This window comes from Parathielavia appendiculata (genome assembly GCF_033297405.1).
Source record: "Parathielavia appendiculata strain CBS 731.68 unplaced genomic scaffold N657scaffold_1, whole genome shotgun sequence".
NCBI classification, from domain to species: domain Eukaryota; kingdom Fungi; phylum Ascomycota; class Sordariomycetes; order Sordariales; family Chaetomiaceae; genus Parathielavia; species Parathielavia appendiculata.
The window spans coordinates 438330-460709 of NW_026944220.1; the positions used below are offsets into that span (position 1 = coordinate 438330).

General features: G+C 57.2%; 11 protein-coding genes across 11 annotated transcripts; 4 read left to right on the top strand and 7 right to left on the bottom strand.

Moving 5' to 3' along the window:
* Positions 1–470: 470 nt before the first annotated feature.
* Positions 471–1747, bottom strand: N657DRAFT_651928 (uncharacterized protein; the record flags this gene model as incomplete). Its single annotated transcript, XM_062794248.1, has 2 exons — positions 471–1130; positions 1193–1747. The coding sequence occupies 2 exons, from the start codon at positions 1745–1747 to the stop codon at positions 471–473; spliced, it is 1215 nt and encodes a 404-aa protein (XP_062651950.1).
* A 263-nt stretch (positions 1748–2010) lies between these two features.
* On the bottom strand, positions 2011–2746 carry N657DRAFT_6518 (uncharacterized protein). The gene has a single exon (XM_062794237.1). The coding sequence runs from the start codon at positions 2658–2660 to the stop codon at positions 2250–2252; it is 411 nt and encodes a 136-aa protein (XP_062651951.1). The 5' UTR covers positions 2661–2746; the 3' UTR covers positions 2011–2249.
* Positions 2747–2832: 86 nt separating this feature from the next.
* Positions 2833–4668, bottom strand: N657DRAFT_562005 (delta-1-pyrroline-5-carboxylate dehydrogenase 1; the record flags this gene model as incomplete). Its single annotated transcript, XM_062788104.1, has 2 exons — positions 2833–4440; positions 4498–4668. The coding sequence occupies 2 exons, from the start codon at positions 4666–4668 to the stop codon at positions 2833–2835; spliced, it is 1779 nt and encodes a 592-aa protein (XP_062651952.1).
* A 1840-nt stretch (positions 4669–6508) lies between these two features.
* Positions 6509–6838, bottom strand: N657DRAFT_638594 (uncharacterized protein). Its single transcript, XM_062791626.1, has one exon. It carries the CDS (start codon positions 6801–6803, stop codon positions 6624–6626), a length of 180 nt encoding a protein of 59 aa, XP_062651953.1. The 5' UTR covers positions 6804–6838; the 3' UTR covers positions 6509–6623.
* N657DRAFT_6728 (uncharacterized protein) lies at positions 6763–7810 on the top strand. Its single transcript, XM_062795659.1, has 2 exons — positions 6763–6873; positions 7101–7810. Exon 2 carries the CDS (start codon positions 7137–7139, stop codon positions 7710–7712), a length of 576 nt encoding a protein of 191 aa, XP_062651954.1. The 5' UTR covers positions 6763–6873; positions 7101–7136; the 3' UTR covers positions 7713–7810.
* A 1885-nt stretch (positions 7811–9695) lies between these two features.
* N657DRAFT_676007 (uncharacterized protein) lies at positions 9696–10130 on the bottom strand (the record flags this gene model as incomplete). Its single annotated transcript, XM_062795863.1, has 2 exons — positions 9696–9872; positions 9912–10130. 2 exons carry the CDS (start codon positions 10128–10130, stop codon positions 9696–9698), a joined length of 396 nt encoding a protein of 131 aa, XP_062651955.1.
* A 2121-nt stretch (positions 10131–12251) lies between these two features.
* On the top strand, positions 12252–13160 carry N657DRAFT_7075 (uncharacterized protein). The gene has a single exon (XM_062797395.1). The coding sequence runs from the start codon at positions 12381–12383 to the stop codon at positions 12834–12836; it is 456 nt and encodes a 151-aa protein (XP_062651956.1). The 5' UTR covers positions 12252–12380; the 3' UTR covers positions 12837–13160.
* A 31-nt stretch (positions 13161–13191) lies between these two features.
* On the top strand, positions 13192–14598 carry N657DRAFT_629340 (uncharacterized protein; the record flags this gene model as incomplete). Its single annotated transcript, XM_062790880.1, has 1 exon — positions 13192–14598. The coding sequence occupies one exon, from the start codon at positions 13192–13194 to the stop codon at positions 14596–14598; it is 1407 nt and encodes a 468-aa protein (XP_062651957.1).
* A 991-nt stretch (positions 14599–15589) lies between these two features.
* Positions 15590–17511, top strand: N657DRAFT_667508 (uncharacterized protein). The gene is made up of 4 exons (XM_062795407.1): positions 15590–16092; positions 16166–16299; positions 16388–16506; positions 16634–17511. The coding sequence occupies exons 1-4, from the start codon at positions 15814–15816 to the stop codon at positions 17221–17223; spliced, it is 1122 nt and encodes a 373-aa protein (XP_062651958.1). The 5' UTR covers positions 15590–15813; the 3' UTR covers positions 17224–17511.
* Positions 17512–18040: 529 nt separating this feature from the next.
* Positions 18041–18773, bottom strand: N657DRAFT_7108 (uncharacterized protein). The gene has a single exon (XM_062797432.1). The coding sequence runs from the start codon at positions 18640–18642 to the stop codon at positions 18103–18105; it is 540 nt and encodes a 179-aa protein (XP_062651959.1). The 5' UTR covers positions 18643–18773; the 3' UTR covers positions 18041–18102.
* A 639-nt stretch (positions 18774–19412) lies between these two features.
* Positions 19413–21624, bottom strand: N657DRAFT_7177 (uncharacterized protein). The gene is made up of 3 exons (XM_062797492.1): positions 21502–21624; positions 20517–21356; positions 19413–20456 (listed from the first exon to the last, which is right to left on the bottom strand). The coding sequence occupies exons 2-3, from the start codon at positions 21322–21324 to the stop codon at positions 19516–19518; spliced, it is 1749 nt and encodes a 582-aa protein (XP_062651960.1). The 5' UTR covers positions 21325–21356; positions 21502–21624; the 3' UTR covers positions 19413–19515.
* Between the last annotated feature and the right edge of the window lie 756 nt (positions 21625–22380).

The window sequence follows — 22380 nt, forward strand, 5'->3', positions numbered from 1 at the left end:
AGCTATGCTGCTGCCCTGCCAGACCCCGACGACATCTGGGAGACATTACCTAACCGGCCCATCTGGGTAACATCTCAGGATAGCCGAAATTGCGAGCTAGATGGGCTGCAACCGCTGATAACGAGAGCCTTGCGGGTGGGTACAGATCCATTGATGCCGGACGACGGGCATCACCACCAAGCTCGGGTTCCCTGGCCTGACATGACATCTCTTGGTCTTCCCTTCTAATCCGGCGTCGAGGCCGGTATCTGACACCATCAATTGGCCCCTTTTCAACGACAACCGCGCCGAAGTGACACAGGTGATCATCCCATACCGAGGTAGGGATAATATGTGTTCTGAAAGCAGAGGCATACAAAACCCCACAACCAATATCATGCCAAGACACAAACTTGGCCCAACATGTGAACAGCAGCGGCAGAAAAAGGTCTTCTGATTCAAAGCGCGAGCCTGCTGCTCCCTCTCTCAACTCAACTACTGAGCAGATCCCTCACACTCATCCCCCTCGGACCCGCACTACTAGTCCGCCGATCCATCTGATTGAGCATGAGCAGCGCCGCCGTCGCTTCCTGGTCAAGGTCCCTTTGTGGAGGCAGGGCAGGGCTGGTCAGCGCCGAGCCACCATAAGCCGAGTGCGCGTACTGCTGCTGCTGCTGCTGCTGCTGCTGTTGGTGCTGCTGTGGACCAAAGAAGGGCGACGTGGTCGTCGACGTGATGTAGCCTCCTTGCTGGTGACTGAGACCGCCGCGGTACTCGGACGAGACGGACGAGTACGAGTTGTGCCGGCTCGCATGTGCATGATGCGAGTTATCCTGCTGCTGCGGGCCGAGGGCCGGCGAGATGGACGGCTGTTGGGACCGGACGGCAATGGGCGTGAAGCTCGGGGAGGCGGCTGCGCTGGAGGGGGAGCTGGTCATGTCGACGTCGGGCGAGCCGCCGGGGCCCGTGGCGGCGGTGGAGCTGTGGCTGCGGTGGTGGTGGTTGTTGTTGTTGTACGTTTCCCCGAGCGACGGGGATGGCAAGCCTGAGCGGGCTGTGTTGGGTTCGGGGTCCAGCTTTGGTTCGGATCCGCATTGCGCCTTGAGCTTGGTAATGCAGTCTTCCAGATACCGGACGTACTCGATGGATGCCTGCGGGACGAGTGTTAGTCAGGGAAGAAGAGCGTTTACAGGCTGTAAAGTGCCGTACTAACCTGCAGGATAGCCAGCTTGTGCATCTCCCCGGTGCAAGCCGGTATCAAGCTCTTGAGAACCGCAAACTCCTCGTTCATTTTTGATCTCCGCCGGCGCTCAATCAGACTGTGCGCCGTTTTCCTTGCAATCTTCCTCCCTGCCGCGCTGGTAGCTGACGGCTGTTTCCTCTTCGTACCAGCTACTGCCGTGGTCGTTGAACTTGCTCCTCCGCTGCTCTTGGAGCCCGTCTTGGAGCTCGCGGCTGGTATCTCCGGGCTCGGCTCCTCGCGAGGCTTCATCTGGATGATCTTCCGCGAACGGGTAGGCGGCGGTGGGAGGGAGAATTGGTCCTTTGGTGGGTTGGCGGCAGATGATCGCCTGCGAGATTTGACTGTCTCACTGGCCTGCGTGGGGAAGAAGGTCGCCGACGTGACCGGTGTATTGGCCCCGGCCTCGTTGGTCACTGCTGGTGGTGGCAGCTCAAATGCCAGCTGGAGAGAGGCCATCTTGGAGCCATCCTGGCCCTTGATGTCCGTTGACGACGCCGGCGTCGGGAGTAGTGTGGTGCGAGGCATGGTGGTGAATCCGAGTCTGGGCATACAAGATATGGGGGAATTTCGGGCCGCCAGCAGCAGGCAGGCAAGCGAAACTCTCGGAGGAACTCGCCCGTAAAGCTGGCGCGTTCGAATTTTCTCCTGACGGGGAGAGCAGTCGAACTTGGCAGCCTGGATAAGCAAATGGCAGAGGCGTCCGGGGATGTGTGACGATCAACAACGATGGCAGTGCTTGTACGCCTTCAGACCCAGAGATGGCTCCGGGAGTGAGCGCTGAGTGAGTAAAGGCGAAGGGAGATGGAGGATTGGGGCCGTTTTCCTTTCGCCGCGGCGGGCACGGGCAAGGGAGGACCAGAGTTGAGACATTGCGACCGACATTGAAAGCACACCTCAGCTAGGTCACCCGCAAACCCATGGTCAAAAAAGACGGGAGGGGCGGTGCCTGGGGAGGGAGTCGGGAAGCGGTCGCGTGCTCAGCTCCCTTGTTGAAGGCACGGGGTGCAACTCTAGACGCTGATTGGTTTCAGGGGTTGGGGACGGTTGGCAAAAGTGGGTGCTTGCTACACAGAAATCTGTCCGGGGCTGCAGATTCTCCCATCCTCGGCGACACTTCTCTGTAGCCGCAGCGTACATGCGTGTGACACCCGGCCCTCCGTTCCACCACCACCAAAGCTTTCGGGGCAAGCACCATCAAAAGCCCGGCTGCAGCACAAGCGTACCGCCTGTCCATCTCGTCCAACAGCGGCGACACGCCCCTCCGAGCCTTGAGGACCGACCGATTCTCACAACACCCTGTCCAATGCTTTGAACACGCGCCGGCCCCTGCCCTCGATACGCGTGCGTCTTTCCGTATGGAGTTCTTATCCGGAGAACGGATTCCATACCTATCCTTCCGGCGTACTTGGGTTCCGTTCCAGATGTGCTCGCGTGTCATAAAGTCGTTGTATTTAAAAATGTAATACCCTGGAAAATCTAGACCACCCTCCTAACTCCAAATGCATCGCTCTTCGATGGCTTTCTCCCGCGCAGATCCCTCCGGCGCCACATGGTACAGTATTACGTGTAGCTATTCCCTTTACCCCTCGCACGTGGCTCTGTCAAGCCCATCACACCTCATTGCTAGGGTACTCCACCCGCGTGGTGGCGTTGAACTCCTCCTTGATGCTCCTCATGCTGACGAAGCGAGAGAGGATGTTGATGCTGCCCGCCTTGTCGTTCGTCCCGCTCGCACGGCTTCCGCCGAACGGCTGCTGGCCCACCACGGCACCCGTGCTCTTGCAGTTGACGTAGAAGTTGCCCGCCGCATTGCGGAGCTTCTCCTCTGCGAACCGGACCGCAGCCCTGTCAGCCGCGAACACGGACCCGGTCAACGCATACTCATTGGCCGTGTCGACCAGCTCGCAAGCTTGCGAAAAGGCACCAACGGGGTCCTTGGCGTCGTCGTAGACGTAAACCGTCAAAATAGGGCCGAACAGCTCCGTCGAGAAGAGCTTGTGGTCCGGCGTCTTGGCCTGGTAGATGGTCGGCTGCACGAAATATCCCTTGGACTTATCGTAGCTGCCACCGGTGAGCAGCTCGAGATCCTTGTCGTTCTTGGCATCGTCGATCACTCCCGAGAGCTTCTTGAAGGAAGCCTCGTGGATGACGGGACCCATGAAGTTCTTGTGGTCCCAAGGGTTGCCGACCGTCAGCTTCTGCGTCTCCTCGACCATGCGGGCCTTGAACTGCGGCCACACCGAGGCCGGCACATAGAGCCGAGAGGTGGCGCTGCACTTCTGACCTTGATACTCGAACGCACCCCGCACCGTCTGCACGACAGCGTTCTCCAGGTCGGCCGACGAGTGGATCAGGTGGAAGTTCTTGCCGCCCGTCTCGCCAACAATGCGAGGGTACGACTGGTAGCGGCCCTCGGCGACTCCAGCGCCGATCTGGCCGTAGAGCTTGCGGAAGACGGAAGTGCTGCCCGTGTAGTGCAGCGCGGCGAACTTCCTGTGAGCCAACACCTCCCTGGTCACCTCCTCCGGGTTGCCCGGCACAAACTGGATGACGTCGCGCGGCAGACCGGCCTCGACCAGGATATTGTACAGCAGCCAGTTGCTGGCAATGGCAAAGTCGCTGGGCTTCCAGACCACGACGTTGCCAAGCAGGGCGGGGAGACCAGGCAGGTTACCGGCGATGGCGGTGAAATTGAAGGGGCTGATGGCGTAGACGAAGCCCTCGAGCGGCCTGTATTCGACGCGGTTCCACACGCCAGGCGAGTTGTGCACTGGTTGTTGGGCGTACAACTCCTCGGCATACTGTACGTTGAAGCGGAAGAAGTCGCAGAGCTCGGCCGCGGCGTCAATCTCGGCCTGCCAGGCATTCTTGCCCTGGCCCAGCATCGTGGCGGCCATGATGTCGTAGCGGTACTTGGTGCTGATCAAATCGGCCGCCTTCAGGAAGATGGCGGCGCGGTCGGCGAAAGGTAGGGACTCCCAGTCGGCCTTGGCAGCCAGCGCCGAGTCAATGGCGGCTCTGACATGTTCCGGCGATGCTTGCGAGTAGGTGGCGATAGTAGTTCGGTGGTCGGCTGGGTTGACTTGGCTGCCCGTCGAGGAAGTCTTGATCTCTTTTCCCCCAATCACGAGAGGCACCTTCAAGGCGCCCTTCTTCTGTAGTGTTTCGATGGCGGCCGTCAGACCGGCTCTCTGGGCGGAGCCCTTGGCGTAGTGTTGCTGGCAATAGTGTCAACATCATGCATTACGAGCGGCATGGTTGGATGCAGCACTGACGTTGGGCTCATTGGCCACCTTGGGAATCTTGAAAGTAGCCATGGTGGCCATATTGGCGGTCCTCGGGAGCTTGGGTGTGTGCAGTTGTAACCTGGGCTTGCTAGCAGAGAAAGCGGCTCTTGTGATGCCAGAAGGCAACGACAACAAGACTCGGAGTTGGCGCGACGCCATGGTTAAGGTAGGTTGCGCAAACACTGCAGCAGGTCGATGAGGTGTGGTCGAGGCGGGTTGAATCGGCAACGAAAGGTTTCTGACTTGGTGAATTATATTAGTCGCGTCGTTCTGCCCCTCATCCGATCCGTCTCCTTAGGTCTGCTCGAAAATGAAAGCAGACCCGTTGGAGCGGTTTCCCGCGGCTTTGAAGCAACAAAGACCCTGGCCGGGGCTGACATCATGGGGCTTGTGGGGTAGCCATTAACCAATAGCAGCTTTTGTAAGCTGCCGAGCAGGAGTCGATAATGGGCCGATAAGCTCATCGGCCCCGATACTAGGAGAGTGGAGACGTCGGCGGCTTTCAAGGCCGAGAGACTGATACACCGAAGGTTCGAGTCGCGTTGTCGAGCCGGGATCGGTATTGCACGGCTTCGCAAAGGCACTGCAGGACTGGAATCACTGTTCTGGAACCTCGGGTATGGTCCTCCCAGTTTTCCGTTTGCGATATCGCCCCATTACTGGAACTGACTCGCCTGCGTTTTCGGCGTCCGCCCAAGGCTGTGGATCGGGCCGTCTGATGGTCAACATGCGCCGAGCCGGGTACCGTAGCAGTCATTCAACTTTCGTGTCCGTCCCTGAGTTTTGCCATGACGCGACTTCGATGACTCTGTACTACGGAGATTCAAGATTCAGCTTACATACGTAGTCAGATTTCGAGCCCGTTCCGTCCTGTACTCTCCCCAGAGCACGGAATCCCTCGCGGACCGGTGCCCAACATCGCCATCCGTCTGCTGCAGCAACAGATGGTTGGTGAAAGACAGTTCAGTAAAGCACACGACGGCCCTTGGGTAGAGCGAATGACCGCCCCCGGAGAGCGATGAACACAGCGGCTTGTCACAAAGCTCTCTTGTTGAGTGCTGCCGTTTGTTTCATGGACTGCTCAGACAGACCGCCACCAGCCTGCAGGTCATATGGAGCCGCCCACGAATATCAAAAGCCGAAACAGGCCTCACGCGGGAGTGTCGAAACCCAACAATAAGCCCAACTCGATATATCCAATTTCGAAAACATGGACAGAAACAGGACGACACGCTTGGAGCGTCACCAACTCGACAATTTGCCACAACTGCGGCGACCGCGGCCCCGTGTTGGCCGCACTTAGTGTTGTTGGCCACAGAGGAAACCATACAGCCATGTGCTTTTCCATCTCATCATATGTTTCAGCGGCGCCAACGTGAGGTCAAGTCGCTGCAAAAGGGCCTTTTGAAATGGAGCCTCCAGACAGCAACGCCTGACTGGAGCCTTCTGGAACTCCAAAAGGCTAAGAGAACTTCAAAATAGCACGGGTGTGTGGAGGTTTGTGTGCTACGTGCCTTGGCCAGCAATCCCGTCGGTGATCGAGCTGGAAATGAATCCAACAGACAAGATGTGAAGGACGACGAACGACGACATCGTCGCGGCCGCGTCCAACAGTGACCTTCTGGTCTGGGGCTTGAGGGTTCTCAAAGACGAAGTAGCCGGCAGGCTAGCCGAGGCTAGAGTATGTATATAAGAGAAGCTCGAGTCGCCCTCAGGCTAGCCGGAACTCTTGATCCACCATTACCACACCAAACGCACTCTCAGCACCTCACCTCATCGGCTTCAAGCTCCCCTACACAACAGTCGTCGCCCAACCTCCTATTCTGTCCCCTCGCTCAAGTTCAGACCTTTCTCACTCAGCGTACGCAGCAAATGTCACATTCTCCACTCTAGGACCAAATATCACATCTTCGCTGACACACACAGTCACCCCTAGTTGCCATGTGCACCTGTATTGTGGTCCTCTGCGCCGAGGAGAACTGTGATGTAAAACTTTCGTCTTCGGATCCTATTCCGTCTGATCACTGCGACGGGGACTGCACCATGAACCCATCCAATACATCAACGATTCGGTCAGGGACGCAGAAGTGCGCCGTCCGCAGATGAGAGGCATATTATCGTCGGCGTCCCAGGGGTAGGGTACGCGCCCCAGCCGCAAGTCGCCGCTGACAGCGGGACTCGTGGTCCCCCGTCGCAGCAGCTAGCGATGGCCTGCTAAGGGGTAAGTAAACACCGGCAAATTCGGTCAACATGTCTGGAAAGGCTTCTTGAGCGGGCCTTGGCCGGCCACTCATGTCGGTCAGGGCTCGAGTGCTGATCTCCTGCGCGTCCGAAAGGTAGAAATAGAATCATGGATACCTACATGTAGGTAGTTTCTCTCGGTTTTCTTCCTCGTCTTGTGGCGGACCCTCCGGAGCGGGTGAGCTGCAAGTGATAATTCTTTCTCGCAAGAAGATACGGTCATCACATCACAGTTGTTGATTTGTGATTCACCAAGGCACTTCGGTAAGATCCATGTGAACTGGAGCCAAAACACCTTGTTCTTGGTCCGTGTCGTGTTGCCCGCAAGAATACCTAGTAATTTACTTCAGAGCGGACAGAGCAGCCTCCGCCGCCATCTTAGCCCGATGAGCCTCACTCTGAAGAACGGTGCTAACGGCGTCCATCTTTTCCTTACATTCAACGAGCTTGACGGTTTGAAATTCAACACAGTTGTCGACGGGCTCCGTTCCAGACGTCAGCACAACCACAGCCGGAGGAAGATCTCCAATTGGGACCTCCCGCTTCCAATGGAAGGCAACGTATTTGGTTCGGAACCAAGCCAAGTAAGCCCTTTATCTCCACCCGGGTTATGGGGCATTGCCGGGTCTAGAATCATGGTTTGGGTTTCGGCGCGCGGAACGTCGGCGCCGAAGAGCTCGGCGTTCAGGTCACGACGGACCTTCTCGACAGCGGCTTTCCCCTTTCGGAGCACGGTCGAGGGTGTGTCGGGGTTTGTTAGGGGTGTCATGGACGGGCCGAGGTGTTGGAAGGCATCTCGATGGACCTGGACTAGGATAATGACTGGGCGGGGGGTACAACAAAACCTGAGGGTTCAACCCTCACGGAGGCAGGCATTTTCGGTTTGTCCACTATTCGCGATCTTAGTGTCAGACTCTACATCACGTTTCTTTGAGGCTCACTTGGTCCGTCTGTTCGGATGAATTCCCCCTTCTCTGCTTGGATGCCTGTGGGAAGGGACTTCGGGAAATGGATCGCCCTGGTATGAGGATTGAGCACTCAGATCAGACAGGAACTGCAGTGCGTCGGTACAGATAACGCCCAACTGCTACCTGCGGGAGACTCCTACTGGACGAAATAGCACCATCTTCCCTCCCTTACGTCCAGGGTGCGAACACAATGCCAAGGCCTGCAGGCAACAACCCGGAGCTGCATCAGGTATGCTCCTTCCACAGGGCTCAGATGCTTCCGCTCTATGCTGTGCTTGCTCGTGGCCCGCCAACAGCAGGTGTTTGTGTCGCACAAACGAGCGCCGCCTCCTGGAGCATCCCAGATGATAGAGATTCCTGATTTCGCTGTGGGATTGTTGACCAAAACCGACACAGACTAGCTTACAGTGAATCGCTGAAGCGACGGGCAGGTTGTAGAATCAGTACTACCGTGACACGAACAGAGGGAGGAAGATGGACCTCCAACCAACCGCCCACAGCCCGAAGCAAGAGCACGGCGCCCTCATGCAGCCCTGATTCGAGGTCAGGGCCAACCGCAGCACAAGGGCATGGGGAAGTGAAGTAGACAAAGTTTGGGAAGAGACACGTTCAGCGCTGTCCTGCCAACTCCTACGCATGGACATGTTTCAAAGTATCAACCCCAGTAAGGCTGCGTTGGACAGCGGCGCTGTGCCACTTGGACGCCCTCGAAGTTTCGGTCCTACCCACCACCACCACAATGCAAGTTGATGCTTCGACAATGGCTGGAGAGTATGACTGCGCCGCATGCCATGAGCACCCTTTGCGGCAGATGGTCCCGGTTGCACGGAGGCACACTGAGCTTGGGGCTGTGCTCCCACAGCCGGTGTCGACGTCGGGCTCAACGCCCAGACTCACGCCTATCTGGCATGCAGAGCCATGGGCGTGCAGCATTGGGTTGAGATCACGTGAAAAATGCAGGACAGACACTCAGAGAGTTGCTCTTGTACTATGCATGTCAATTATACCCCAAGGTCCAGTTCTGAGCTGACTCGGGTGAGAAATAAGACCGGCAGTTGGCGTTGTCGGTGTCAGATTCTCTGGGCCAGAAAACCGGGAGGTACTCTATTCGAGACATTGTCAACACCCGGAAACGTATCCTGCTCCAATAGCATGCTTGGCTGTACTTTACGAAGTCAAGCGGAGTTGACTTTGAATTTTTTCTTGACAACTGCCGAAGCATCTGTGGGCGCCGGGCTGGCGTTGCAGAGCTGCCGATGCATGAGCTTCCAAGAGCTGTGCTTGATGGTGACGAGGGTGAATCCCATACCCCGGATCTCGCATGCGCGAGGCGTTCCGCCGTGGGAACATGAGGTTACGGAGATGGTGTGGGAAGTTGCAGGGCGCAGAACAACCGGCTGTCTCTTTAGGTAGGACCGGAAACGGGCGCCGGCGAGCAAGGTTTTTGAAATCCGTTCTCTAAATGGTGCACCACCGGAATTCCGTGGCGGAGCGGTACCCTCAAAGGAACACGTCTAGAGACAACCTTGAGCGTTGTCGGACCAAGTTTCTCATATCGTGACCTCCTGATTTCATCAGTCGTCTTCCGGTCCCAGAGTTCCCAGACCGAGTTACCTACAGCCCTCCCCTCTCTACTCTTTCTATAAAAACTCTTCATCCTCTGTAAGAGTCCAAGAGGAAGCGAGCTAACGTCGGCTTTCGGCCGGTTACGTGTGTGCCGGGCCATCCACTCGGCCTCATCCTCCACGTCCAACCCTGTGAGGCCCATCCACCCCATCATCAGCTTGGTCTCGGGCTGAAAGCGCTTCCTAGTCCGGCCCGGGTCCAGGTTTATAGCCTCGAGGATATCGGCGCGCCGAGCCATCAGGTATGGATGTACGGCCGAGATGACATCGTGGATGGCGACGAAAGTCGCCCCTCGCCTCGACCACCAAGTAGGTCCCCTAGCCCCACGGCTCCTCAGCCCGCCGCAGCACATTAATAGATGCTCATCACCGTCTTCACCCAGCAGCGCCCGTAGAGAGCATTAGTAGGGTCGTATATCCCGTCAGCGTCCGTGTGCCCTTCGAGCATCTCCATCCAACAGTGGTCCCAGTGGTCCAGCGGGTCGACGGAGACCTTGAGGGACGACACCTTTGGCTTGGTGAAGGGGAACTGTGCAGAAGGATATCACTGATGGTAGGGCTTGGGCACCTCGTCCGGATCGAAAGGCCACTCGCCTGTGACCGTGACTGCTATCTCGAGCGGGCCACTGAGGGTCCAGCGTATGCGTCGCGTCTTGGGGTTGAGCAGGATTAAACTCTCACGACTGGTGCAGCGCAAGCAAGGCGTGTTGCCGTCGCACTTGTGGTGCCTGAAGCGCTGCAGTTGCTCTTCGTAGCCGGGTAGCTTGGTCTTCGGAGTGGCGATCATTGAGGATACTAGTCCTTGAAGACCCCTGTTCAAGGTGGTCCTGGGGAGGTGGCGAGAGGGGAGAGAGTCGTCAGGGTGAGTGGTTCAGAAGAAGTAAACTTGAAGTGTGCCGGGGAATAGGGTCCAGAGAGCCAAAGAACTAAGATAGTTAGTTTAGATGTTAAAACATGTTGAAGATGTTGACGTAATTAGGTGAAAAGAAAAGGGGGCGGGATGGCTAGGGTTAGAGGTATACGGTAATATCCAATGGCTAGACTTACGAAGTATTGAAGCAAGTCGAAGTCAAGCCAACCGGAAGTACTATGGCGCTGTCGTGTCATGTCAAGTCAAATGCAGGTATGTGGTCAAACTTGACTGGCTTGACTTTGGTTGAGACCTTGATTATTTCAAGACGGCTCAAGCTGCTGCCAAACTGCTCCAGCCGAGGGAAAGATTGCCAATGGTTTCTCTTCGCTTGACACTTGCCGGCGCAAAGTGAGCGACTGGTACGAATGCTCACCGAAACCGCATGCTGTCAGGGCCATCCGCCCGCTTTGGGACATGTAAAGACAGCAAACAGTCCACCCGACGAATCAACTTCCAGAAGCAAAAGCTCGAAATCGAGCCCCGGATTGGGCATGACGATGAGGTCGTCTGGTGAGCCAGTGATGGGACAGAGGTGCCCGCACCGAGCTACTTCGCACCCCGGGCCACGGTGAAAACCCCCCGGCCTGCAGCTTCTGTGACGTGGTCAGGAACGTAAGGTTCGCTGGATCTCCCTTCCCAACCAATCAACCGCTTCAGATGCAAGACATCGGTTCCTCAGCCTCGACTGGGCTGGATCTGTGCATGAACCTTCTGAGATCAGGGAGAAAGCGCGGCCTGTTGGCGGGTCCTGTTCACGTTAAGGGTTAACTCAGCTGTGGGCAAGAAGGAACTTCATAGAGAACTGAGTAATTGATAGGTAGGTAATGGTCGCCGGCCGGGTGCCGTTTTGGGCTTTGCAATCGCCCTGCACACTCAAAGATGAATTCCCTACCGAGTCCCGGCCCCGGATCTGAGGGGTCTTGGAGAAACGCCGACTCCGTTCCCTGCCCGAGTTGGGTACCACAACCTGTCGAGCCTGTGGTACCCGTTTACTGCCGTCAAGGAGCTGGAGTCTCGGACGGACGCAGTGGGCAGCGAAACGACAGCGCTTCTGCGGCACATGCTTGGTGATTAAGAACAGCCGAGCAATCCGACTGGCATCTCCTGCCGCCCTGGCGGCTGCTCGGGCCAAAGACGGCGACTTCTAAGCGCAAGGCGCTGCAGCGCACGGTCTGCTTCCAAATTGCGAATCCGGACAGCCAAAAGAGCATGCCGTCGTTGCATCATGGCTGCTGCAGCGGAAGACGTTCTCTCCGCTGTGTGTGGATAAGAAGAATACCATCAGGGTAAGGCTTGTTGCGACATGGCTTCGCGCATTTGCGATGACCCTTGCTCCTGTCGTAGATTTCAGATTGAAGAGGATTGTTGGCTAGTGATATTTGACGGCATAAGGGTGAAGTGTCATCGGGCTTTCTCCTGTAAAGTACCCGTTGTGTCTTGCTTTTTGTCGTGATCGGATCTGGAAGCTGGTGGTTCCTGACAGTCAATCCCATTCAGGAAACACTGCGATTCCCGCTGCTGACCCACTTAGCCCCACAAGACAAGCTGGTGCTCGTCTCAACATTTCGAGGAACGGGAAACTGAACAAACCTCAGATGAGCTGTGGAGCGGAGGGCTCTCACCGCTTCCTCGATGAGGCCGACTCAAAGTGGAATTGCCCGAGATACCACACCACACCACGCAAGCCTGTCGCAGACTCGAGTCTAGTGAAAGTGTGGCATGGTTCACAAATTCTTGCCGGGCTGTCGATCAAGGCCAACCTTTCCTCGGCCCGCATCCGCTCTTTTTGTGCTGGACGAAGACGCCATCTACCATGATCGCTGGATTCCCGCTCCTACGTATCCAGTTTTGAGGTGTTGTCTTCTCTGCGGGGGTGAACTGCCGCGTTCTTGGCTTGCCCGCCCTGATATGTTCAGGCACAGCTCAAAACATGTGGGAGCCATGTGTTGGCTGGATGTCACCATTTCCCTGCTCTGGCAGCTTCCTGTGCGGATACGGAATACTGCGCAGTACGGAGGAGCACTGTGGTAGGTTATTGCCCCTGTCCCTGTCCTGCAGCTTCAGTGACAGGCCCGATTCGCCAAAAACCATTGATTGCCCCTGGACAAGGTCCAGAGACCTCCAATGCATCTGCAAGCACTTTCGCAAGCACGCCAACCCCTCGCGATAAGAACCAGGTCTTCCAAGACAGGCCGTTTCAGAAACTCTGCTTTTGCAGCCTGCAGATCCGCGCAGCGATTTGTGCCTGGACTCTGTTTGTTGGCAACCGGGATGACCAACACACACTGCTCAGCCATTTCGGCCGTCTCTCAACCCCTCCTCTCTGCGCGTTTCTGTGCCTGGCGCTACTCTGCGGAGCTACACTACGCCCATCCACTAGTGTGCTTGGAGCTCAACACCACCTTGACACGCCCCTTTCCAGTCTGGGTCGTGATGGTGTTTGGTGACCACCCAGCCAAGTCATGGTGTGTGTGGGGGTGGGTTCGAGCACATGGGGGGTATGTTTGCCGACTGCCTCCCTTTCAACGAGATATTTTAAGATGGCTCGGCTTGCCACAGCTCTCACCGGCACCTTTGTGAATCCATCTTCGACTCCAGAAGTGGAACTTTAGTCGCGGGAGGCTTCTCTCTCCGTCTGAGTTACTTCTTGTCCCTCGTTCCCTCTCTTTCAGTCCAAGGCCTTTGTGCCCAGATCTGATGCATGTCAAGCATCTCGGGTAGTACGGTCTGTCCGCCCGAGTTGGTCTCATAACGTTGGTCTCCCCTTTCACTTTGTCTTGATCGCTACTCTCTATCTTCCTCCGTCCTGCTCTGTCCGCAAAGAGGCACGTCCGAGCCCGAGCTTGCCCGATGAATAGCTAGCCTGGAGCATGCTTCTCTCTCCTATCCCCTCGTCCGGCCTCCTCTGTAAGACCACTACCCACGGGGATGTACCATGACTCGGCCGATGCTGTTGGCGCTGCTTTCCGCGGCAGTGCCTGGATGGATAGTTGACGCTTGGCCCGTCATATCTCAGGGTCCTGACAAGAGCTTTGGACGTGAAGCTGAACCCCTGGTTGAACCCAAACAATCGAGGGGTCCGTCATGGTTCTCTCAGAGCGCCACAACTACCACCACGACACTAACACTGTCGGTGCCAGGGTCGACCAGCCAGTCCTCACTCACCCCGAGCGTCCCTCTTTCGCGGACCACTTCTGGCTCGACAACCCCGTCACCGAGTCCACCTCCAGATGTTGGCAGCTCCCACTCTCTGAGCTCGGGAGACCGGCAGACGTCTAGCGAGACCCGATTGACCGATACTATGCCCACCGCCATCATTACCTCAAGTGGATCCCAACCCACTGGCACCGTTCCCGAGCCTTCTTCAAACGATAGCGAGTCTGGGACTGGGAGCAACAGGACGCTCATCATCACTCTGAGCACCGTGTTCTCGGCGGTAGGGTTGGCTTTGATTGCAGGGGTAGTGTTGCTTTGCTACCGAAAGCGACGCGGCCGCCTGCCGTTGCTTCCGCGAGGCGTCTCGCCCATCGACGACGACGAGATTGAGAGGTGGAAGTCGCCTCGGGATGAGAAGGCCAGATTCCAGGTCGGGGATACCGACATGGAGGCCGAGGCAGCCTTCCACAAGAAGACGGGCCGGCCATCACACGCCAAACATTTCTCGACTAGCTCTGTTAAGAAGCCACCCAGCGTGATCGTCTACAGCAGATCCCACGAGTCCCAGGCCGTACGCCACTCGACCGATGCCGAATCCCGTCGCTCCTTTGTTCAGAACCATCCGGCCTACAGCAGCAAGACCAGCTTCGACAAAACCCTCCCGCAGACCCCCATCCAAGCCCGCGCACCCAACGCCCGTGCGGGCCTGACCGATGAATCCCTCCCTGGCGATGAGCCTTTCATCATGAGCCCCAAACGCACGCCATCCCGCCTCTCCAAACACCCACCCAACTCGTCATCGGGCCGGCGAGCCAACCACGCCAGAGCAAGGAGCTCGCGGAGCAGTACCCGCAGCTTTGGAGAGTACTATTACTACAGCTCAGACGGAGGTGGCGGTGCCGTCGGCGGCGGGGGCACCACTTCGGCTGCGGGATCCGAGCTGGAGCTGTCGGCGCGGCACTCGTCGCACGATCAGCCTGGCATCCACAGTGGCAGCAGACAGCACAGCCCGAGGAATTATGGCGGCGCGCCCACCGGCAGCGGCAGTAGTCACTCGCGCGTGTACTCGTCGTCGTCGATCCCGCCGAGGCTGTCGTTTGGCGACGATGGTGTGCTATTCGGGGGCTTGTCGCCCGCCCGGTCAAGGTTCATGGGCGAGGGCGAGATTGGGCGCGCCATTGGCTGAGACATTATCTTTTCTTATTCGTCTCATATATCGGAGCGGCACCAGCCTTGCATTCCTTTCTGAGACACTACCAGGCTGGGGCGTTGGAGATCCCTGAACGCCTGTTTCATCTGCATTCTATTTTCCATTTACCATTTATGGACCCCGTTTTTCGCGGCACCAAAGCTCCAGGAATGGGCAGTATGCTCGCCAGGGGAACCTCGGAAATCTACCTGTGAGACGGGCGGAACAGCGTTATGATTGACGAAAGAGATGGATATACCCCGACTTGTGTTGATGGAAGGAAATATTGTTCTCGACGGGCTTGGACAGTCTTGTTCACACTTGGGGTTGAAAGGGGCTCGATGGAACTATTTGCTGCTGGCAGGATGACGACAACTGGTCTCGCAGGAGTGCACCAGGTTGGGATGGGATGGGATAGGGGAGATGGGCACGCTCAACTCAGCAGTCCTTGGTTGACAAAACGCACACCGCAAACCGTATGCTTCTCAACAACACAAACTCTGTAGCATGATTGATTACACACGTGTATGACTATTTCAAGCAGCGAAATACGGGAAATTGACGCGGGTAACGCACATTCCACCGCTCTCTGTCTGATGAGACAATTGGGACGGTGCATGCGTGGCTCCAGTCTATCAAATGGGATGCTTTCCTCCTCTGGAACCTGAAACATGGGCTTTTTGGGGCTTTGCGCTACAGTAGGGTGCGCATGGGAGGATGTGGATGTAAGAGATCAAATCTTGGATTGCATTGGCGTCAGTATGGTGGTCGAGGGCTTGGTAGTCGGGGTTCGGGAGAGACGATGGGGTGCTCTTTGAGAGAGTCGGGGATCAACAAAGATAGAGCTCCTCTTCGGAGTTCACTATTAAGGGGTCATTTACTATTACACGGCTGTGAGCGTGAAACCCCTTACCCTAACCCTCGAAACCCTACCAGTTATTGGGACCCCAGAAAGCCTATTTTCCAAAGTGATTCAACGACGCGTGAAACATGCGCGACGCGCCGCAACTCTGCGCCTCCCACCACAAGACGGATCGGATTGCTTCACTGCCTACCGATTGAGAACGCTCGCGTAAAGCCTGATGATATACCCGTCTTTGCGAGCCGGATCAGGAGCCACATTGCATTCTACCGGGTCACAACCTCTCTAACCTTTCGATTCGTGCCAACAGCTGCTGTTCAGACAAAAGTCAGAGAGAAGGCGCAACAACCATGCCTTCACGGAAGAGCGACGTCCGCCGGAGCGATGTATCCGTGGCAAGGTTCGTGCTCGCCGACGAGGACAGCGCCATGACCACCGAATCGCCCGCACCCGTACCCGCGCCAGAACCGCCACTAGCAGCCGCAGCAGGGACATCAGCAAAGCCTTCGATTTCAGGGTCAACGCCTGCCCCTCAACAGCCGCCAGTGGACAAGAAAGACAAGGACAAAGACAAGGAGAAGGAGAAAGAGAAAGAGAGAGAGAAAGAAAGGGATAACTTGACCATCGAGGTGTGCATGTCCGCTCCCGCCGCCCATCCAAAGGCCAGGGCGCAAGAAGGCTGACACCAGGCACCCGCTCTAGGACCTCAACTTACCCAAATCCATCATCACCCGTCTGGCAAAGGGGGTGCTGCCGCCCAACACACAGATACAAGCCAACGCCATCCTGGCGCTGACCAAGAGCGCCACGGTATTCATTAACCACCTAGCTAATGCGTACGTTTCCGTCCCAAGGCGCCCTCCTGATACTTGGCCTACTCCGGGAACCCCGTCTGACCCGATCCTCATCTGAGAGGTGCTGTAGCGCGAACGAGTCCACCATAGCATCCAACAAAAAAACCATCATGCCCGCTGACGTGTTCAAAGCCCTCGACGAAATCGAATATGGCTTCATGCGCGAGAAGCTGGAGGCCGAGTTTGCCAGTTCGTTCATTCCCCCTTCTTCCCCCGCCTCCTCCTCCTTTATGAAGAAAGAAGAGAAAAGGAAAGGAAGGAAAAGAAAAGAAAGGAAACATATACTGAACGTGACCGTGTGTAAACACAAATCTAGAGTTCAACGAAGTCCAAACCTCAAAACGCTCCCAATATCGCAAAAAGGTCGCCGCCGCCAAGAAGGCCGCCGCGGGCGGTGCGGGCGCAAGCCAGTCCACCGACGCCGGCGCCGCGGCAGATCTCTCCATGATGAGCATCGGCTCCACGGCCACGGCCGGCGGTGGCGACCGCGACGAGAGCAGCGCCGCGCTGCAGTCTCCCGGCGTGCTCGCCGGCGCCGCCGAGTCATCTGGGTCAGGGTCAGGGTCAGGACCAGGCCAGCCGCGGGCGGCGAAAAAGGCACGCCTAATGGACCCGACTAGTACTAGCACTGGATCTCATCGGGTCGCGGCTGGGGCGGATGAGCCGTCGAGGATGGAGGTGGATGAGGAGGAAGGAGGAGCGGAGGAGATGTCTGATGCTGAGACTGTTCCTGAGGAAGCCGAAGAGGAGGAGGAGGAGGAGGACGGGGAAGAGCAGGAGGAGGAGGACGAGGTGGAAGAAGAAGAGGATGAGGAGGAGGATGACGAAGAGGAAGAACGGGACGAGTTGGAGGAGCGGACGGCGAGGGAGGAAGAGGATGAAGCTTTGGACGACGATAGCGATTAGGGGGCGTCGTTGGCAAAGCCTAAATGGGCGCTCCCAGAGCGACTTTGGTCGGCGAGGGAGGATGACGATGAGGGGCTAGCGCTGGTGAGGACGGAATGGAACTTTCGAAGCACTCGTCGATGATGCGATGCGTTGTTTTGGGGTGGTTACGCTGCGATAATGATAATCTGGGAGCGATTGCCTGTCCCGCACACGAACGGGTGCGAGAGCCACTGCTCCGTTGCATTTGTTCGACACGTTGTAGACGGAGACCCATCCCCCGTTTTCTGTTTACTTTAGCACGGGAGGCGAGTGACATGTGCCTTGAAGCAAGGAGACATGGGAGTTATGTCGGCCTTTTTCAGCCGCCTACTACTATATAGTACACAATCAACACCTCGTACTGTTGCGTTGCCAGATTCGCGTTGGTCAGCTAAGGTAAGGTCTGTTTGTTTACCTCCCTAGCCCAGGTCAAGTGAGCATCTCGAGACACTACTTATGACTGCTGCTGTGAGTCGAGGTATACGGGTAGGGATGTGGCCGCTTGAAAACATGACGAGGGCCATGGATACCGTTGAGCAATCACCGAACAACCAACTACCTAGGTGACTGGTCAGTACCTACCTGACCTGCCACGTTACACAACGATTCAAAGTAAAAGTGGAAGTTCATGTTAAGTGGCAAGGTCGCCGGGTCTCAGCAAAGCGTTCCGGACCAGGTCGTTCGAAGCAGGCTCAGGATCGGCGATGCCGCGAGGTCTTCAAGGATCACATGCCCGGATTGTTTGCCCCAGATACGGCCAAGTCAGTAGAGCAAACATTAGCCATGGACGACTTGACGACATGATTTGCAGATTGGGTAGTTCCTCACAATCAGCCAACGCACCACTAAGAACGGAAATCAAATAAAGGGATACGTGTATTTGTCCACTGCCGTTCTGCTCGCCCACGTGAGATGACTGAAACCACTGCTTGCTAACGTTCCACATCCCCTGCCGACCCAGAAGACGTTCCCAGCCAAACCACTCCATGCCGAGTTGAGACCCAAGAGACGCATGTAAACCAAGCCACCACAACAGGGGAAACGAACAAGACCTCGACAAGACCAGACCAAGTCCAAACCGAGCATTGAATCGCGTGTATGAACCCGGCCGCTCGCAAAGCAAGAAAACAAGGCCAAAACGCGCAGGCAAAACAGGTGCTGAACGAGTGGGAGGGAAACCATGAAGGAGCGAGGTACCCCAACAAAAACTCCAACGAATGCTTGCAAATTTGAGCACAAAGCGTATACCGCCGGTCGTGTGAAATAAGCAGGTGGGTTAACTAACAACACGCAAAGAAGCGAAAGGAGTAGCAAGGCAGAGAAGAAAACGTAAAACAAGGGGGCAGTACAAGACCTAGCCAAAGTGAAACCCCGGTTTATCCCACCCATGTGTGCCATTCATAGTCCATCAGCATCAACCAACCCAAGAAAGAAAGAATTCCTCCAATACCACGGGGAAGAAATACACAGCACCCAACCAGAGCTCGTAAAAAAAACCAAATTGTTGCCTAAAGGGGAAAAGGCTTAAGTAGAAGCCTGCAGTCAGACACAGGCCCTGAATCCTCGACTGAAGTCCCCAAATTCGCCGGAGTATGGGACAATTCTAGCTTGGGGAGAAGCACGGGCGGTGGCGGAGACGAGGAAGTTCGTGATCCGCGTTCAACAGCGTGACGGCAATCGAAGATTCGGCGGGGGCAAAGGGGCAGGGGAATGAAGCGGAGAGCAACGGAAACCGATTGAAGAAATCAGGGCCGAGGAAAACAACAAGGTATCATAGGGAAAAATAGAGAGAAGAAAACAAAAAATGCCCCTACCCCAAAACTCCTCTATCCCGCTTCCTTTGCCCGGCCCGGACCGCTTTGCAAAAGCCGACCACACTCCTCCGCCTCCGAGGGCAGCCCTTTCCCATGTCATCCCCAACCCGCATGTGTGCAAAGGCTATTTCCAGGAGCCGACCAAAAAAGAGCCTGCCTGCCAGAAGTTCGGAAGAAGAAACAACAACGGGGTATCAACAAAATGTGGATAGAACGGGTGAATTTCGTGGCCAGCCCACCCTCCTGGGGTAGGGAGGTTAGGTTAGAGACTGGGGAAGGGGAAGAGGGAAGCGAGAAAGAAAGCCAGCAAATTATCCACTCAGCGGCCCAACAAATCAAAAGCATGCATGATCCAATCCGACCGACTAACAGACAGCCGCCCTGCCAGACAAAACCACATGTACCCCCGAAACGAACCCATGATCGAGATAGCACGACGCGATACACAAAAGGGGCCTCACTGCGGCTGACTAGCCCACCACTGCCCGGGCGCCTGCTGCTGGGACCAAGCCTGCGTGACGGCAGGTAGCGCCTGCTGCGGGTTGTGATGATGGTGCTGCTGCATGTACTGGCGCGGCGTCTGGTCGGCCGAAGCGTACATAGCCTGCGCTGCGCCGTATCCCTGCTGGCCACCCATGCCCGGCATACTCGAGTACGACGGCATGCCGCCGCTGGGCTGCTGCTGCTGGACACCACCCGGGCCGCCGCTCGAGGTGCTCGGGTGGCGCAGCTGCTGTGGGCCGCCGGGAGAATGCTGCGGGTGAGGCAACGGCTGCGACTGGGTCGTGTAGGCCGAGTAGCCGTGCTGCGGGGTCTGCGGCGTCGGGGGCCACATCTGGCTCTGCGAGTAGCTGTAGTTTTGCTGCTGCTGGCTTGTCTGCTGCGGCAGGGTTCCTGAGGAGCCTGCTGAGGGCGGGTATGTTGGTCTCTGAGACGTGCTACTATGATGGGTTGGTGGGTCGTGAGCCATACCTCTCAGTGTACTTTGGCCGACAGGGTTTTGGGCGTGAATAGGCTGCGAGTATGGTGCGGCTGTCATCATCATGGGGCTTTGGTTCGGAACCATGCCGGGCTGCTGCAGACCGGTGGTGCCGGAGTGGGATACTGCGCCGGGGCGACTTATCGGCACGGTTGCATCGGACGCGCTGACCGGCTGACTGAGCGTCGTCGGCGGGGGTTGTTCATGCGGCCGCCGCCAGAGGCTTTGCATGTAGTCGTTGCGCAACTCTCGCTGCTGATTGACCGACCGGTTGAACTCGGCGGCATGGTGAGCCTGCGCATGCAGTTCTGATATGGGCGAAGATTGGATCCGGTCCTGGTAAGGTGGTCCAGTAATCTCCTGCCGCGGGCCCGTCTTGAGAATGCTCGAATAATCCCGGCTCCGCGTATCGCTGTAGTCTGGTCCTAGTGTTATCACGGGCATTCTGGTCGAGCTTCCCGGCTGGATTCCAAGCATACCTGGTGGGACGAGCTGCGGCTGCGGGCCAGGGCCGAACTGGCCAGGGTTAGAGCTGTACACAATCTCGCCATGGGGAGCTCCGAGTATCGATGCGCTGTGGTTCGCCTCGGCTTCCCGGGCCTTGGAAGCGCCCGGCCGCTTTTCGCCCGCGGGGTCGGCCTCGGTAAACCCTTGTTTGCGTGCCTTCGTCTCCCAGTAGTCGTCGCGGACCCTCCTCCCATTCACAATGACCCGGCTACCAAACTGGCGAAACATGCTCCTCGCCGTCACGATGGCGATCTGACGCGAGCGATACGAGAAGGGGAGAATTTCCTGGGCGACCAAGTCATCTTTCTCGACCTGGCTGGCGATGATTTTATACAGCGACCTATTCTTGTTGAACAGCAGGTATGAATCGCGGTATCCCAGAACGCGCGCGCACTCGGTCGCCAGCATAAACAGCTTGTCGCCGCGATTCGGGACGAGGAAGGTCCGACATCGGTATTCGCGATTCCCCGTGAGCTGGCCGTTGGGTAGCACCTTTTTCTCGCCGGCCTCGTCGATCTCGCGTGGCAGATACTCGTCCCCGCCGGGACCGAGCTGATCTGTCGTGTGGTCGCGCACCGTCGGAAGCGCCTTCAGCGTTGATTTTGACGGGGTCGATTTGGGCGGCGACGACTGTGGGGCATATGTGGGCGTCTGGGCCGGCAAGGACGCATTCTGGCTCTGCGGTGTCTGCGGCGGAATCGTCTGCGGGGTGGGCGGGACCAGCGGGATGGGTGCCGGGACGGCGGTCTCGGGAACGCCCCCGGATGTTCGGGACTTCATCGATCTTCCTCTTTTCCTGGGCTTGTCACCACCTAAATGGAGGAGCCATGGCTGTTAGTCGGCCTGTGATCGCAGATAATACGCATCGAGGTGACACGGCAAAAGACGTGTAACGCGGCAACGGGCGACCAGGTCGTAAGACGCAAGCCGAACACAAGGGACGAACACTCAACATACCGTCGTCACCAGCCGAGCCTGGTGGCGGCCTCGCGTCCCCGAAATCGTCGGGAGAGCGGTCGCGCTTGACGCCTCGAGAGGAAGGATCTATAAGGTCTGAGCGGACCAGATGTCAGCACTATGCGCGCGCAACACGAGGGGCGGCAAATGTCGCCAAAGCGACTAGCGTTGCGCGGACCAGCCGCGAAAGTCGTGATGGCATCACAAGTGGGAAGAAAGGATGAACATGTGCGCCGAGGCAGAAGTCGGGCGATGAGACGGGGAGCGCCGCCGTAAACTTAATGGGTCTGCCCCTCAAGTTGATTCAAGAGAGATAGAGGGGGGGAGCACCACGCATCTCGCACCGCGAGGCGCAGAACTGGCGAGGTTGCGACGGGCGCGCTCGCGCATGTTCTGCAATCCACCCGAACCAGGTGCCCCGAGCGGCAAGTGTAAAAAAGCACAAAAACGGGTCCCAGTGACGCACCTGTGTTGAGCGCGGCGGGATTGATCGTTGCACTATCGGGGCCGTCGGGCTGTGCAGCGTACATCAGTGCCGTCGACGTCGACCACGTCGATGGGTCTGCGAAACGACGTGTCTTGATATAGTTGGGCTGGGCTGAAAGGGAGGGGCGACACAGGCAGAAGGCAGCCGTCAGTGCCGTCACAGCTTTCACCAGGCCTTCTCAAACATCCACTGTGGAATGCACGGGCGCGCGCTGGGTGGTGCAGACAAGGAAAGTCCGTCGCATGTGGTTGGCGCAAATCCACGGGCTGCTCGCTGTCTCCAGGAAAGATGGTCGGGTTGTCGAATGAAAAGCAAAAAAAGGTTATAAAAAGAGATTTCTCCGGAATACAGACGCAGAAGCAGGCAGGCAGACACGGTAGGGCGCGTGCTTT